The sequence below is a fragment of the Dufourea novaeangliae genome, unplaced genomic scaffold (genome assembly GCF_001272555.1).
Source record: "Dufourea novaeangliae isolate 0120121106 unplaced genomic scaffold, ASM127255v1 scaffold96, whole genome shotgun sequence".
NCBI lineage: Eukaryota > Metazoa > Arthropoda > Insecta > Hymenoptera > Halictidae > Dufourea > Dufourea novaeangliae.
In genome coordinates this window covers 528700-546057 of record NW_015373974.1, presented here as the reverse complement: position 1 = coordinate 546057, position 17358 = coordinate 528700, and the positions used below count along the sequence as shown (strand labels likewise).

Genomic DNA, 17358 nt, shown 5'->3' with positions numbered 1-17358 from the left:
AGGGGACGGGAGGGAGGGGACGGGAGGGGAAGGAGCAGCGCCGGATCAAGGGGGGGCAGCATCCTTGGGCCCCACTTTGCAGGGGGGCCCCAATGTAAGCATTCCATTTCTGTTAAAAAAAGTAATTGTATGAAATTCTGTTTACTGTTTCCATTTTGAAATAATCAGTAACAGCACTGAATGTAGAATTAAATCGGAACATAGTTGTTAAAATATAAGAAAGCATTGTTCTTTGCGATTAAATGTTATTTAGAATAAATCTTAATTTTTGAAGATGTGTAGATGTGCACTTTATTGCATGTTTTATTACAACATTTTTTGTCCCCTTACCCCCCGTTTTTTAATGAAGGGGGCCCTGGAAGGTTGGTAGTTTGGGGCCCTACAAATCTTAGTCCGAGCCTGGGAAGGAGGAGGAGAGGGGAGGACTCTGGTCGTGGGGTTCTACGTGGGCACGAGCTCCTGTGCATCCTCCTCGATCCTCTAAAAATTCGTAGCTATGTGTCGGGTGTAATTAGCGACAATTATGTCGGGATTAATTAGCCGGTTCTACTGCCTCCTGGATCGCTATGTGTATCGAGGGGTGGGGGGGAATTCTCAGGCGGTTGGGATAGCGCAAGCCTGGTGGATTACGAAATGAGATTAAGAAATGAATTAACCGGTAAATACGGGGCCGAAGGCGAATAATTATAATAAATTGACGGTACCCACCTCGACGTGCCCGGCCTGGACGAGATATCCAGTTTGCATAATCGCTGATTAATGGAGGATCGATACCGCGAGGCGCGATTCTTTCCCTTTGGTAGAAAGATCGAGGTATCTAAAGGGGTTTTGGGTTGGGCGAACGTAACCCTGAACCGATGGAGGAGTCTAGATTTTTCTGTTGGGGCGTTGGCAGCGAACTTGAATGATATTGAAATAATTGTTTTTTTTCAATTGTTGTTTAAGTGCAGTCTTCGAGCAAAATTGATCCTGAAATTTTTTATGTCCTCGACCAGACCTGTGATCCTAAATTTTGGTGTAATCATCTACATTGTTCTGTTCGGTAGTAGTAGACTTAAATACAGTATTCTTTTAATTATTGTCAAAGATCAATTAATGTCCAAATCCTGAACCTCATGGGCGAGTAATAAATTATTATCTGATCAAAATAAATCCAAAAATGATTAATATCCTTTTTTCGTCGAATAAAATGAATGCTTCTGTCGAAAGGACAATTTTTTTTATTTAATCTATAATTGAATATCTTCAATATGTATATTCGCGGGGAATAGCTTTGGTGAGGAATTTGTATATAGTTATGTACTAACCTAATCGAGAACCGAGGACTGCTCAACTATGCCAACTATGATGGATCGGTGATTTACAGGGGGTTTCAGGGAAAGTAATGCGCGAGCGTGTTGTAAGGATCGCCTACGTTTGGCGATTTAAGTAACTGCCTCGGCAATCCTGACCGAGCAACGGGCTTTACGAAATGAATATAATAGCGTAACTCGTACGCGACGCTCGTGTCAATCGGCTCGCACTATTATTCACTTCGTTGGTCGGTTGCACTTGGTTGGTTGCAGAAAGTCCAAATTCTGAAAATATTCACATCGATAATAAATAAATATATTCCCCAATTATCTTGACTATAAAATTACTTAATTGTGCTCATCGACTTTGTTATATTGCCAATGTCACAATTCTTGAAAATTCAAAATATTTCAAGAAATGAAAAATCAAGGACATTTTAATCTATAAACTTCATTATAGACAAAGTGAAGACAAAAGTTACCTAATTCTAGCCGTCAATTTTTATAAAATGCCAATTTCGGAAATTTCGAAAATTCAACAAATTTCTGGTAAGCAAACACATTGTTTATTAAAAAACAAAATGTTCTAAATAGTCCTGAAATGACAATTGGTCGATGATTCTCCAAAAACAAATTTTTTTTCTTAAAAGGTACTAAAAAGATGTGATCAGTGGGTTACCCAAGTCCATTTTGGTAGTTCTCTAGCGTTGAACTGAAAGTGAAGGTCCCAGCTGATGATTTCCACGAGGGAGCATGACTCTCTGACATCAGTCAGTCATTCTGTACAGAAAACAGCTCCAGATAATTCGCAGTCAGGAGATCTGGCAATTAATCTTGAGGCCACTGAAGAAATTGTGTACACACATTTACACATTCAAAGTTTCCCGCCATTTTCGTAACCGTCCCACCGTCGAGAGAAGGACAGACAAGACGCTGTTCAAAGAAGAAACTGTAACAATTAACCGCAGATGGAACACAGAACACCTTTATATGGCCACGATTATATCAATGACGGTAATCACTACCATTACCACTTAGCAAGTGCTCGTTTGCTAAACTGCCATGCCACGTGAACGAACTAATAAGACGGTTTAATATAGAGTTTACGGTTTTTTTTTTATGGGTCATTAGAGATTTTATGCTTGGGACCCGACTGGTTACCTCGTCCCGATCGTTTCGCATCGAAATTATTACTTTATTTTGCGAGTGAGAACCGAAGTATATGTAATAATGTGCCCCATCGGAATCGCGTAATATTGATCGATACAGTAACGGACAAAATTAACATTTCTTTGGTGTTAATGTAAGGAACTACCAATGTAGTCAAATGACTGTTCAGGTAGCACATGACGGCTTGATGATGTTCATTTTACGGCTATTTTAGGTCTAAGGCGTCTTTAAGCCGTCTTCAAGACGTTATTGTTGATATGGTCTTGTAACGATGATTTAAAAATTTTACAATATTCTTGCAGATCTTTTGGAACTTTTATCGAACGTTGTGTAAGTGAAGAAATATGTTGATTTACAAATTTGGTATATGGATTTTATTAGTATTATTGATGTTTGAGAAAATAATGTTTAAGGAAATTTATATTCTTTGTTAATTAGTGCAAAGAATTCTAAAGAAATTCATCTTGGAAGTATTATTATAGATTTTATTAGCAATAAGATTATTAATATTTAAGAAAATGCTGAAGAAATTAATGTTTGAAGAATTTTTATGGATTTTATTAAGATTATTAATATTTAAGAAAATAACGTTTAAGGAAATCCTAAAAAAAGAACTAAGGAAAATGGTAAAGAAATTGATATTTCAAGAATTATCGGGCTGAAGTTGTTATGTTTTTGTTGGGTACGGTATTTTACATTTTATTGCCCCCAGTAGCGATTCCTGGTCTTCTTTTTTCCGTTTCTGTTCGTTGTAGAGGAGGATATTAAGTGTAATACCCCTCATCTGAACTTTCCAAACCGACACGTCTCGCGAACTGTACCCAGTAAGGATTATAATAATCCTGATTGTAATACTTTTTATGTAATTATCTTTCACCTCTAGCCGTGCGAGTACGTGGCGTGTGTTTATTAAGTATTTACATGCCACCGGCGAGTGTACGTCTCCGGTGAACGTGTAACGATATGTGACAATTTATTTCCTTATTGTTATGCCATCATTTCTTTTCAACTTTTAATGCATTATTTTCTTTTTTTCAATAATACTATTGGTATCTTCATTTTAGGGAGTGCCATTAAATGGACCTATTACTGACCTGAAACCAAATGGGATTCCATAATTTTGAATCAATTATCAATATTCTTAATTAAAATTTAAATATTTTACATTAAATTATAAAACTAAATACTATTTTTACGCTGAGTTAATGGAGTGCCATTAAATGGACCCAGTTCTGGACTGAAAACAATACTGTTCGATTTTGAAACAGATTATTACTATTGTAAATTGGAAATAAAAAATTCTGAATTAAAATGGAAAAATAAATTCTATTGGTATATCGACTTCATGGAGTGCCATTAAATTGGCTCGTTATTAGACCGAAGCCAAGTGGAATTACATATATGTATAGTATCTACACTAAATCATCGTTCGATTTTGAATCAGATTAATTGGAAAATTACGTCTACATGACATTGTTTAAAATTATTCTGTGCATATCTGGCCGTAATCCTCATCAAATTGTGCAGCGTCCACAGAAATGGCGGAATCGATATCACTGTGAAAGACAGCAAAATTCAACCAACTATTTGATTGACTGCAACTCGTATGAAATAAAATGCTTCAAATATAAATTTCGTTTTCAGATCGAAGTCAGAGTAATCTTTTCTGGAGAATTCATTATTATTATGGCCAAAGCTTTTTCCGCAGGGGATATTATTAGTGGTGGGTTGTAACATCACACGTGGTCGACAATATTTTGGCGCTAAAATTTGAAAAATTCCAATATTAGAATTAGTCACTTTGGCCTATGAACATCTCAATTATTCTAAAGAAGGACAATGAATATATCAATCTATCTCACGAATAGGTAACAAATCACACTTGCTTGACAATGTTTTGGCGCTAAAATTTGTAAAAATTTCCAAATTGGAGTTAGTCATTTTGGACTATTAACGTCTCAATTACTATAAAGAAGGAAAATGAATATATCAATCTACGTCATGAATAAGTAAAAAATCACACGTGATCGAAGAGGAAAGGACGAAAGGATAAATCTGAGGTGGTCTTGAAGAGAGACAATTGCAAAATGAGGGAAGAATGGTAGAGGCCGATCCAGAGGAGTTCAGAATGTGTGGGGGAATCGTGTAGACCTCCCATTTGCTTTGATCCTGGGGGCCCTCTTTCCTTTCGTGGATAGCCCAATAGCCGAACAGTCACGTGCGTGGATCCAATTAAAATTTAAACCTGGTGCTCAGTCATCAACCCGGGTAGATAGACGTCTCGTCCTCTCTTCCCCTCTGCGATGATGCATCAACATCTCTGAGTGAAGGGAAGAGAAGATGCGCTCCTCTCCACCTCCCACACCCAGAGACGGTCATTCTAATACGATGGTTAATACACGTGGATATGCAGCGCTAAGGATAAACTGTAACAAAGGGTCCGGGCCGGTATATAAACTCTGCCGTGGATCATCTTCTCAGTTCGCTTCGCGTCTTCGGTCATAACAGCAATATGAATTACCACCAGGTAGGCCATCTACTCCCGGTTCACGATTCCTGGCGATCGCTGTCGCCCACATTCGCGCACATTTCTGTTTGGTATCATTTTTCCTTTTTTTCATAACATGTTTGGAATTGTTTGTTTCGTCCATTTGGACAATTCGACCATCTGCTGGTCGTCACTAGAAGACGTTATTCTCAATTTTCTTTTTTTTTTTAAATCCAAATTTGGAGATTTTTCAATTCCTTTTGGGTCAATATACAATACTCCATTTGTTAAACAAACGGTTGTCACTTTTCTTACTATTCTTCTTTACAATCCAGATTTCAAGATTTTTTCAATTCCTTCTGGATCTCTATATTTCTTCCGCTTTCGTAAAAATGGTTGCCACTTGGAGACGCTATTCTAAATATTGTTTTTTTTAAATCCAAATTTGGAGATTTTTTCAATTCCTTCTGTATCTCCATACAGCTTCTTCAGCTTTCGTAAAAATGGTTGTCACTAGAGGACAGTATTCTCAATTTTCTTTTTTTAAATCCAAATTTGGAGATTTTTCAATTTCTTATGGATCTCTATACAGTTTTACCAGTTTTCATAAGAATGTTTGCCACCAGGGTTCACCATTCTCAATATTCTCCTTTAAAATCCAAATTTGAAGATTTTTCCAATTTCCTTCCGCATCATTAAATAGAGTTTCCTCAACTTTCATGAAAGCAACTTATTATTTCGAGTACTTCAGCTTGTACCTAAGGCAATTCCCAAACATCTGATCACTAAAAGCAGAGTCCTAGAATTTCAAATTACAATTTCAGTTCGACTATGTTAACTGTACAATTCAAAAGAACCTGGTATTACAATATTCTTTAAAACTCCTTCTTCATTTTCTTATTCTTCTGGTTCGGTTCCACGGATCCCTTGCTCACCATAAATGGTGAAGAAAACTCTTTGAAGAGCCCGCTGCCACATGGAAATCGGTCTGTAATCATCCCTCATGTCTCTGGTGCATTAAATTTCGACACACACGCGAATTACGTGTTCGCGAATCATTGGCACGCGATACTTCAGAGGCTTTCTATTCCGAACATCAGCGTTCTCCTTTTTGTCAATGGCGTTAATGACATCCAGTGACGAAATCGTGCAATCAGTTCAGACGAGATTGATGCTTCTCGTCTACACGAATAGATTGTACACGGTAATCCAGTGATTTCTGCTGATCGCAGCTGAAAGACTTATTCGACGAGTGACACGAATCATATGAACGTTCGTGTTTCATTTTCATTAAATATTGCATAGTAATATTAGATGTACTTATATGTAATCAATTATTTCTTCTTTAACAGACTATATTGTTTAAATCTAAAACCTTCTTTCAAAATGGCGACGAACATTATGGATGTCACTGGAACGTCATAAGCTTCTGATTTACCTCCAAAACAAGTATTGAAATTGGCAGAATATAGTGAATTATTTGTTAATACACTTACTATTACGTGTACCAATAGGTAATCGACCATACTTTGTAAAATACAATATTTATTCTCTGGGGACTTATGCAGTAACTCGCCGCCATTTTTGAGAAAGAAACGGCGGGAAAGTACGTTGAATTCAAACTATGCTACCAGCAAATTAAAACGAAATAGTACACATAATATTATATTCAGTGATTTCTCGTTCGTTCAATCCTACTCTATTCACTATTTAATTCTCCAGCGTGCTGTCATATTTCTCATACTCTATACTTTATACTACCCAATTTTCTGTGGTCCAATCTGTTCTAACCAACGGTACATCTAATGTATCAGCGTTCCTACCACCAATATACTATAAAATAATTAATTTCTGTTTCAGTTAACGAAGGTGCTGTCGGTGCTCTTGTGTCTCAGCAGCGATGCACTCGCTGGACTGTTGCCGAATGGTGGTGCGGGTGGAAGTGGCTACCAGTACAACAGACCAGGCGCAGGAGGATTCGGCGGTGCAGGTGGATTCGCCGGGGACGTAGGCGGTGGTAACTACAGGAGACCAACCACATCGTACGGACCACCCGGAGGTGGCGGTGACGGCGGTGGTTTCGGTGGACGTCCCTCGACTGCTTATGGAGCACCAGGACAATTCGGTGGCGGCGCCGGTGGTGCTGGCGGATATCAGGATGGAGGATACCAGGGCGGTTACGGTGGTGGTTTTGGACGCGACAATGGCAGAGTAAGTGCACTAAAATTAAAGCATTGCAACAAGAACTACGATAACCCTAAAATTCCCATTTTTCTTAAATTTCGCAGGCTATATACCTTTTCTTATTTTCCTGTATATCTTGTAAACTGTAAGAGATGTAAAGAAATTGTTAGAATGAAAATTTAATGGCACTTTGTACACTATAAAACTATTTAATGCAATTGTGAAAAATTTGTTGTTTGTATAAATAAATAATTAAATAAACAAATTAGGAACAATTGAATTGCGCAGTTTTGTAGAGCGTGGAAAATAATTAAAGTTTCATTTCAAGGGTTTGTTTATATCTGGTACAGTTTTCAAGATATACGGGGAAATAGGAAACCCAATAGGTAGCAAACAAATTGTCTGATCTGCTGTTGAGGTCTCCAGAAAGCTTACAAAGTTTCAAACAGAAATTCCCTTGTAATCGACTATGTACAATCGTTAGAAGTTATTTGATACAAATTCTTAGGGTTATATTCAATCAAAGGGGATTCAGAAGAAGTGTACAATACGTTTCTGTTCGTCAGCCTCAACCATACAGCTTCCAATACGAGGTCTACGATCCACCAAGTGGCAACGATTACTCCCAACGTGAGAGCAGCGACGGCAACGTGGTCACAGGGGAATACAGAGTTCTGTTGCCTGACTCGCGGACACAGATCGTAAAGTACATGGCTGACGATGCTAATGGGTACACGGCTGACGTTCAGTACGAAGGACAGGCCCAATTTTCACGCGGTGGCGTTGGTGGCGGTGGTGCCGGAGGATACCAAGGTGGTACTGGAGGATACCAAGGTGGTAAGTGGAATTTCAATATTGTTAAAAATCATCACAATAATATTACGAATATTATATTATGAAACAACAGTATTATAGAATGATCCGTTCATTTTTTAAAGTGATCAATTCTATAAAATTTATTTCAAATGTAAAAAGTTATGCACCAATGCCTTTACCCTAAAATTGGAAAAAATTCGAAAAGTCACAACATTGTCAAAACACTGCTTAAAATATTAAGTAGCATTAGAAACACTGCTTGAAGTGTTCAGTAGTATTAGACATACATATGTTATAACATATGAACGTTATTCAACAAGGTGGAACAAAACTTAATATGAAACAAGATACAACTGTACATTAACTTGCCTCACATTTTGAGTCCCCCTTATAAACGCATATTTATAGTTTCAAAATTAATATATCAGTCCTTCAGTGGTAATACTATAATTACATGTTTAAAACAAAAATATTATTTGGTTCGTAGCATCTTAACATGTTTGTAACAAACTTCCAGCAATTTCTATCAATAAAGTTCGAAACAGACGAAAAATATCTTACATTAAATGGTGATCTCTGGTTGTTTGTGACACGTGAAATTTGATTTTTCTTTTACAGGCAGGGGGGGTGGCTTCGGAACCGGCGGATACAGCGACGCCGGAAGCAATCAGTATCTACCGCCCCGCAACAATTACCGGAAATGATCGTAAAAGCATTTAAATAAAAGGGGAAAAAACAACAACAAAAAAAAATGGGACAAATCTCCCGAATGCTGGGCGACAACCATCACGGACCTCCCTCGTTTTTACAGCTTTTTTTTTTACACACACCGAAACAATCTTCTACCACTGAGTCACATTGCACATTTACATTTAATAATCACCACCCCTCCCCCTCCACTGGTATTTAACTTGTATATCGGTTAGGATAATTTAATTTTTCTGTTCACGCGCCAATATATTCCCGCGTATTTATGTGTATACACATTACTCTGTACATGGTAATTGTTTATTCTTCTTCTTTTTTTTTTATTACGAAACATACACTTGTATACCTTCTGCTAAGCGAATCGTCGAACTTATATACGCTTGTGTACGTATTTATGCGAGCTTGTAGTGAAACAGGAATGAAGTAAACTTTCTATTTAAAAAAAAAAACAAAAGAAATAAACTAATTATTTCCTACCCGGTTAACCCAATGAAGTATGAATGAAGTACGGTAACGACAATTTGAAAATCAGTGTGATTGAAAATCTTCTCTTGATAATCTGATTAACATTAAATATCGATTAAAATTTACTTTTTTCTTTTTTAGAATAATTACTACTTATTACTGTACAGTAATTTACTGTAAATTCTAATATTTAAATATTAATTTAAACAAGTTCATCAACATGGTCAATGTATTTCTTCGGGTACTTTGGTTCTTTTTATTTTTTACACTTTGCGCACGCCGTATTAGTGTCATATAATCGTTTTTAGTACGAATTTTTTCATACATACTGTGACTCACACATTCGTCCATATATTTTATAAATAACAAATAAGCATAAAAAAATGTATTAAATTCCTATTTATATATCCGCATTATTTCAAGTTTCGTCATATTTTTGCGATATATTTTTCTTAATCATTAAATAAAATTTTTGTATTTCTTCATGAAATTTGGTCAAATAAATGTTTATAAACTTTCGTGACCGAATTCGTGAGTTACCGTGTGATCACATATATCAATGTTTAGAGATAAATAATGTTTATCATCAATAATAATAAAAAGTATCAAACAATACATTAATACACAATCTCTTCTTCGCGTCACTGCAGTGGAGGTATTGATTACATAAGTTTACCACGTCCTGTAAAAAGTACGAATAACATATAAAATATCACTGATGTAATCAATTGTCCAGGTTGAAGTAAAAAATTTCTTGAAAACAAAAGTATTCATTTAAGTCAACACAGTAACGAATATGTAATACTTTTTCAAGAAATGTCTAACAAAATCGAAGATTATACACCAGTATGTTCACACAAAGGGAAGTATGAGAATATATTATTGTTATAAAAATATTGGTGGAATTCTGGAATAAAATAATATATATAATAAAAGATAGGTAAATAAACTTAAGTGCGAACTCAAGAAATAATTCAAGGTGTACAATTTCGAACTTAATGACAGTAGCATAGGCAATATTATGCAATCATTATATTGAAGTGTAAAAATAAATTATAGAATTTTAAAAAATTTGTTTTATCTGATATAAGGTAAATGTCCCCGTGGTTGGACACGTCCTGGTGATTGGACAGTATAATGAATTTTTGTTAGTATTAAATTTTAAAAAAATAATAGCGAACTTCAGAATTTATATTAATAACAATATTTAATTTTGGAAGATATAGTTTCTTTCATATATTTCACACATAAATGTCATATTATTAAATTATTAATATGATTAATAATTAATGTAATAATTATAATTATTAATATTCGTAATTATTTTATACTATTAAAAAAAATCGAAAACAAAGAGGAATAATTTTCATTTGGTAATTTTGTTTAACTTTGTTTAAGTTTAATTTTGTTTTATTTAAAATACATATTTTTTATAAAACGTTTATAATAAACCAAAGTTAAATCCACTGTTTGTTTTTAATGCACAATTTCCTAAATGTTTAAAAGCATTTACCAAATATATAACATATACATAATAATGAAACGCAATTTTCCCTTAGTGTTATTTATTTTTTAATTTATAATGTATACATTTATAGATTTAGTTCATGATTTTTATTATTTTATTTATTTATAATTTTACTTCTTTTATTTATTGCATTAAATTAAATTTGTTACGTTTTTATTTGAATTTTTACAACATAAAAGAAAAATATCATGTTGTACTATTAAAAATCAGCGATGAATAATTTTTTTAATGCTGTGTCCCAACATTGGGACAGCTAAATTTAATTCTTAGTTATTAGACTTGTGTGGAAGAAGAAGTTCTGCTCTATCGATTGAACTTTTTTTATTTATTATTTTTTTTGTTTTCTAATATATAAAAGGTCTTCGCAATCGCAATCTTCTTCTTAAACGTGCAACCACTGGGACATTTTCCTTATCGTTGAAATAGTTGCATCTAAATGTTTTACCTTTTCCTAAGGGAGGAAATTCTTCATCTATATTTTTCTTTAATATTGCAGCACCTCTTCCACCTATAGTGAAAATTAGCAATGGTCATTAACAATACGCACACATACACTAAAAATACCCTATAACTTAAAATATAACTTTTTTGATTATTAATTGTAAAAACATTAACCGCCTGACTACGGACGAACGCCATCGCTTATTCTACTTACTTATTTTACTTAATTATTAAGGTGCCCATTTTCATTTTTCTATACAGGATGTCCCATAATATCATAAAGTGTAGGGGCACAAAATTTTATAGACTTTTTTTCGTTTTTGAACTCTTACGAAAAATAGTATTGAACAAAAATTGAACTATATTTTTAAGTGTGCCATAACTTTCGAAAATCAGAGTTTGTTTACCTGCATTTTTAAAAAATATTTTCTATTAGAACGAATCGTGGCAAATCCAACGACTATAAATATAGTACAGAAAGATCAGAAATAGTGTATACAAAGTGAACAACTGTGCAACGTGCGCCAGCAAAAAAAGTCTATAAAATTTTGTGCCCCTACACTTATATAGTGACAGGGGGACAACACCCTTCGCTTAATTTTAATGAACTATTAGAAGCTCTTAAACACAAAGAGTAGTAATGAAACACCAAATTTTCATTTTACTCGTAATGAGACTCGAACACTAAAAATAGTGTATTCGATCAAACTTTTTTAAGTTTCAAAGTGTTTAATTGTTTAAACACTTACTACTAATTATGTTTGAATTAGATAATTGAGCCGATCCCAGCGGCACTGCAATGCCGGGCCGACTCGTGACAGAGGTGGAGCAAGCCCCAAACGCTCCGTCGATTTCCAAAAATCAGATTAATATTCTGACTCTCCAATGGAGAGTGTATCAGATATTAAGCTGATAAGAACAGATACTACACTTTGATCTTAGCCATAAGGCCGAGAAGCGATACCTTAAGCAGTGTTTGAAGCCCTTATAACGTTTACACCTCTCAAATTCACCAGCGAGAAACGACTCCCCGAGCGTAGCCACCAAGCGACGGCGACGCGAAGCGTTCGACGTCCCGTAGGAGAATATCTCATGACTCACACGGTGGGTAATGAGTCTCCAATGTGTTAAACAAGTCACTGCTGACGAAAAAAATTTGTTAATCCGTCTATTTAGTGTTATTTTATTTATTAGTGTTAGACCCACCAGTTGCATGTATAGGCACACTCGTACTCGTACGAGTTCCGAACTGCCTGCACGTGTGGACTGTGCCTATACATGCAACTGGTGGGTCTAACACTAATAAATAAAATAACACTAAATAGACGGATTAACAAATTTTTTTCGTCAGCAGTGACTTGTTTAACACATTGGAGACTCATTACCCACCGTGTGAGTCATGAGATATTTCACCTGTATAGCCGATGCCTCACCACGTAGGTCACGTACAATTATATATACGTATATATATTTATCAGTTTCTGCAGATAGTTGTGTAATAATACATCAGTCCAGAATGTGTCGAGTTTATGAATACAACTAATTTGATATATTAATATACTAACTCACCGATTATGGGAAAGTCCCTATCGTTAAAAATGGTCATACTTTCTTGGGTTTCACTCAGAGCTCGTGCTGTAACCATTGGAAAATGTAGCAGAATTGTATATACACATTTTTATAGAATTAATTTCCCAACATTTGTGCAAGCAGTGCAGCGAGCTTCGTCGAGGGGTCGTATGACACACCAGTATCAGTGTCTCATACGACTCTCCGAATGAAGCTCACTGCGATGCTTGCAAAAACGTTGCGAAATTAATTCTATAAAGACAAGGCTTACACTCCAAAAGCCCCAAATCTCTGAATATATACGTGTACTTACATGTTGTTTTTGGTGGTCGCAACGGTCGTGAAGGTATCTGACGATATAAACATATAAAAATAAATATTAATATATTAATATAATATAATATAATTAATATATTAATATAAATAATAATAATATAGGTGCATCACAACCGAGGGAAACTTCCTAAGTGTAACCCTTATTTTTTAATCAGCTTTAACGACTTTGTAGTATTTATCGAGCTGAACACGCTCCATACCTGTTTTGGGCGTAAACAGTTATTAATTTACAAAATATTAATAATTAAAAAGTTTAGTCGTGTACGATATATCCAAAATTACGAAAAATATTATCAACTACCTATTTGACGCAGTGGTTAAGTGTCCGACTACAGAGTTGTGCTAAACCGTTAGACGTAGATTTCGAATCCCCGGTGATGGAAAAAAATTTTTTTTTCCATTACTTACACATTTTTTAAAATTTTGTACTCAAGATAGGTTCAAAATAATAAATATCGTTTTTTTTTTTTTTACTCTTATAACCGCCAAAAGATTAACACGTTGACTGCTATAGTGAAAAAAACCGTACGTAGTCAGACATGTTTAATTTCGTGTTTTCAGTCATAAATCGTCGAAAATATATGCGTTTAGTCAATAGAGACTATTGATCTTGCTTAAAATTACACTGCAAAATTAATTTTACGCAAAAATTTCATAACTGTGTTTAAATAATCCTGCCTAATGATATTAATAATTTCATATCGTAATATTAATAGTTTCATATCGTAATATTAATAATTTAATATTGTAATATTAATTATTTAATATTTTGTTGATATGGCAATCAAAGTCTGAAAATAGTGAAGGGTACACATGGGGAGTTCCCCTCGTACGTAATCGACCATTATTTTTTATTCTGGGGGCGATATACTTTAAATTCAAAGTACACGGATTTTATTAAGTAGTAGTAGATTACTTATTAGTACACTCAATCGTAGTATACGTACAGTGTTGGAGGTGTATTTGCTGTGATCAATGATTTCCAATGATTTGCACACATTACGTCGTCGTTGCTCGTCTTTCTCGGTTCGTTCCGATACTTTTCGCCTGTGATCTGCACTGACCTGTTCGAACAATCGTTGAAAATTTATCGCGAATAAATATAACGATTAAGTACATTGATTATTGTGCCGGTCACCCGTGACTTTATAAATAATTCGTATTATTTATAAACTTCTCAATGGAACAAAAAATAAATGAAAAAAAAAAACATGAAAATTTCACGTTGGCGATATGGGTAAAACACACGAAAATCTATCGATAATGAACCCGTTCAGAGTACAGTTGTTACATAGCGTTACGTTACTTACTCCAGTCATAGAAACGCCAACGTTATTATGATCGTTAATACTGAGATTGTTCATCTGAATATTAAGAGTGCCTGCCGTTCGAGAATTAAAGGATAGTTTATTCATTGGGTAGTGAACACCCTCGATCATTGGTATGTCCAAATACTCGCAGCTGTAGTCGCATATCGTGAAGCCCCATCGTTTAACAATAGACATACTACAGTACTGAGGTGCATCCAGAAGCTTGTGGAACTTGAATAGGAAAATATTAATTTTTTATAGTTAATCCAAGTATCACCGACGAGGTATACCTATACCTCGCTATACGGCCGCTCTTTATACGGCATTTCGCTATAACAGCCTTTTTTAATTATGGCACTTTTTCGATTTACGGCCCACAATGTTTCGTTATACGGCCCAAAAAAATACTGTACTGTTAACGACCTTCTGTTTATAAAACGCTTTATGAACTAAAAACTATATTATTTTATAAAAAATAGGAACAGATCCAATTGAATTTGTATGGGTTTGTATCAAAATAATTGATTCGTTATACGGCCAACTTTTCCGGAACGTGTCTAGGCCGTAAAGCGAGGTATGGGTGGATATGAATAGACTTTTCATCTTATGGGAGGTTGGTGGCCCACCTAAACTGTAATACCGACACCTTAAAAAGCCTGTGATTTCAGCAACCTCTATGAGAACGGTGAATCTGCGGTGGGTATTGACACTAAAATGGAAATGGGCCGACGCCATCGCCTCAGAAAAGTGGCCCGAAAAAATACACTGGATGAAAAGTTTGCTTCTATACCTCGTCTGTGCCAGTATATATTTCGATGAAATCTTTAACACGTTCACCGGTGATCGTCGTGAAATAGAAAATCAAATGTCAAGTAATGCAGCCGACGTGAACGGAAACGTCAGCTGAGACAAGCTCCGCGGCGATAAACGCGTTAACGACAACATATATTTTCTGCATTTACCTCGCACTCAAGCCCAGCCACCGAAGAAAAAGTGTCCTTTCCGAACTCATTTTCGGCAACTACTAGAGGAATGCTGCAATCGTCCTTCACGTTCTGCGTGGCGACATTTCGCAATGCTGCGAACAACGCTTCCAGAGAATATATCACGAAGTTGTCCAAACTCTGGCCTGAAATCGAACAGTTCTATTGCATTCAACCGAGCACAGTTTTTCTACCATTTTATACGATTATTTATATAATGTTTTGTACTTGCCAGCAGCCTCGCACATTCTCTTCAGCAACGAGTTGATAGCCGGTGTCAAATCTTTCATGGTGAACAAAGGTGGATACTTGTCCCCAGTCTTATTGGATGCTAAAACCTTTACTAATCGCCTGTACATATACGCAAAGTCGCTCTGCCCGTTTGGATGTTCGATAGTTATTTTATGAGTTTCTTGACTAGTCTCCAACGCATCCTTCCTCCATCCTAATGGTATCTTGGTACTGACCACTTCATGGTAGACGTTCTCAATGCCCCTATCCAAACTAAATTCTGCCACAGCAAACTCTGCGGGACAGAAGTCGTATTGATTGATTCCCACTTCTCTTCTGTAAAACCAATTTGCATGTACCAGCATGAACTTCATCTTTCCCAAGCCTGCAACAAAAAATATTATCGTTCATTATAGATTGTTTTGCAATGTTTAGCTGCTGATGAATAAATGTTAATGAATAAAAAAGGAATTGAAAAGGATTATGACTAAGTCTTTTCTTGTTTCCTTGTTTCTAATATTCATAAATTATTTTTGTAGCAAATGCATGGTGTTATTTACTGTTGTGCTGGACACCCATAGAGATTACAGAATCTATATATTGTAGCATATTTTGCTGAAACTCCTGTTTCTTTTTCTCTGCTGCAAGAAGATCAGCTATGTTCTCTCCCAAAGTTGTTTTTTTGGCTGTTGTTCCCTGAGATTTAACCTTGCTGTCCTTTGCTCTGGCCTCATATTGCCCTTTCTGATGAGCAGGCATATTCTGAAAATAATAATAATGTATATTTGAAAATCAAATTCTGTGCAGCTCATGTCAATGGCTTTAATTTTCACTACAAACTTCCTAAGTAATTTCATTCTGAATGCGAATCAATTTTTCTTCATTTGTACTTTATTAATGTGAATGCAATAAAAAATCCAGGAGTTAGTTAATTTCTGTTTTGTATCGATAAGTATACATATAAAACGAAATATAGATTTTACAGGGTGTTCTTTATGAAATACGCTTGACCTGGAACACTCTGGACTACTTGTTATGAATACACCAGTCCTTATCTACGAACGAAAATACTAACATTCTGTGTTGACGCACTTGTCATCAGAAGCAGTATCAACTAACGAACGATACTTAAATGGAAAATAACGTTATTCTATTGTTCCAACTTTTCTGTATAGTGAAATAAAGAAGTGAGGAAACAAGCTGTTTAAGAACAGATAATTGATTAAAAGAAAAAGACTTTCTGACCTTCCAATCGATGCTTAATTGAGGATCCCTTTGTACATCACGTAGACCTTCCGGAAAACTTTTTCCAGCTTTCTCTTGTTCTTTCTTCCAATCGATCATGAAGAAATAAAACGCGTTCTGACCTTTGTTGTTTTTCGGCATTTTCGTACTTGTCACCACCACAAATGCGTTCAAACGACCGAAGACCACTGAGAACTGAGCCAGACTGAGCAAATTTCTGATTCTTTCCGACTTTTTATACGATAGGAAACGTGTGCATACATTGTGACATCTGACGATGATTGCAAGAAACTCTTTCTTCCTTTTTCTACTATGGTTACATACAATGATACAATATTTTAAAGTTTTATGACTTTTGGAATTACATATTAATGTTTCCTCCTTTACGTATATTTAAATTGAATATTTTGATCTTTTTAATTCCAGAGATATTATATCTTCCAAATATTTTACGTTAAGGGGGCTACGTGACCCTAGAACTATGTAGCAGAAAAAAAGTATTGGATGGTATTTTTACCGACAGATGATAATATGTTTCCACATGTTACAATAGTTTCATCACGCTGCTCATTGGTGGCATGTCGTTCGTTAA

General features: G+C 35.3%; 2 protein-coding genes across 2 annotated transcripts; one reads left to right on the top strand and one right to left on the bottom strand.

Moving 5' to 3' along the window:
- The first annotated feature begins 4802 nt into the window (after window positions 1–4802).
- LOC107187028 (pro-resilin-like) lies at window positions 4803–9071 on the top strand. The gene is given in 5 exon segments (XM_015575025.1): window positions 4803–4904; window positions 4906–4989; window positions 6811–7161; window positions 7701–7971; window positions 8569–9071. Coding segments are annotated over 5 exon segments (894 nt in total). The 3' UTR covers window positions 8655–9071.
- A 3204-nt stretch (window positions 9072–12275) lies between these two features.
- Window positions 12276–16958, bottom strand: LOC107186943 (protein maelstrom homolog). Its single transcript, XM_015574916.1, has 9 exons — window positions 16767–16958; window positions 16082–16283; window positions 15523–15906; window positions 15270–15436; window positions 14308–14538; window positions 13945–14061; window positions 12975–13011; window positions 12662–12727; window positions 12276–12391 (listed from the first exon to the last, which is right to left on the bottom strand). The coding sequence occupies exons 1-9, from the start codon at window positions 16905–16907 to the stop codon at window positions 12276–12278; spliced, it is 1461 nt and encodes a 486-aa protein (XP_015430402.1). The 5' UTR covers window positions 16908–16958.
- Between the last annotated feature and the right edge of the window lie 400 nt (window positions 16959–17358).

Excerpts from the sequence above, each read along its gene's own strand:
- LOC107186943 (XM_015574916.1), bottom strand. The coding sequence starts at position 16,907 with ATGCCGAAAAACAACAAAGGTCAGAACGCGTTTTATTTCTTCATGATC. Across the intron at positions 15,437-15,522 it reads GAGAATGTGCGAGGCTGCTG|GCCAGAGTTTGGACAACTTC; the intron begins GCAAGTACAAAA and ends GTTCGATTTCAG. Across the intron at positions 12,728-12,974 it reads GCGACCACCAAAAACAACAT|CACGAGCTCTGAGTGAAACC; the intron begins GTAAGTACACGT and ends CAATGGTTACAG.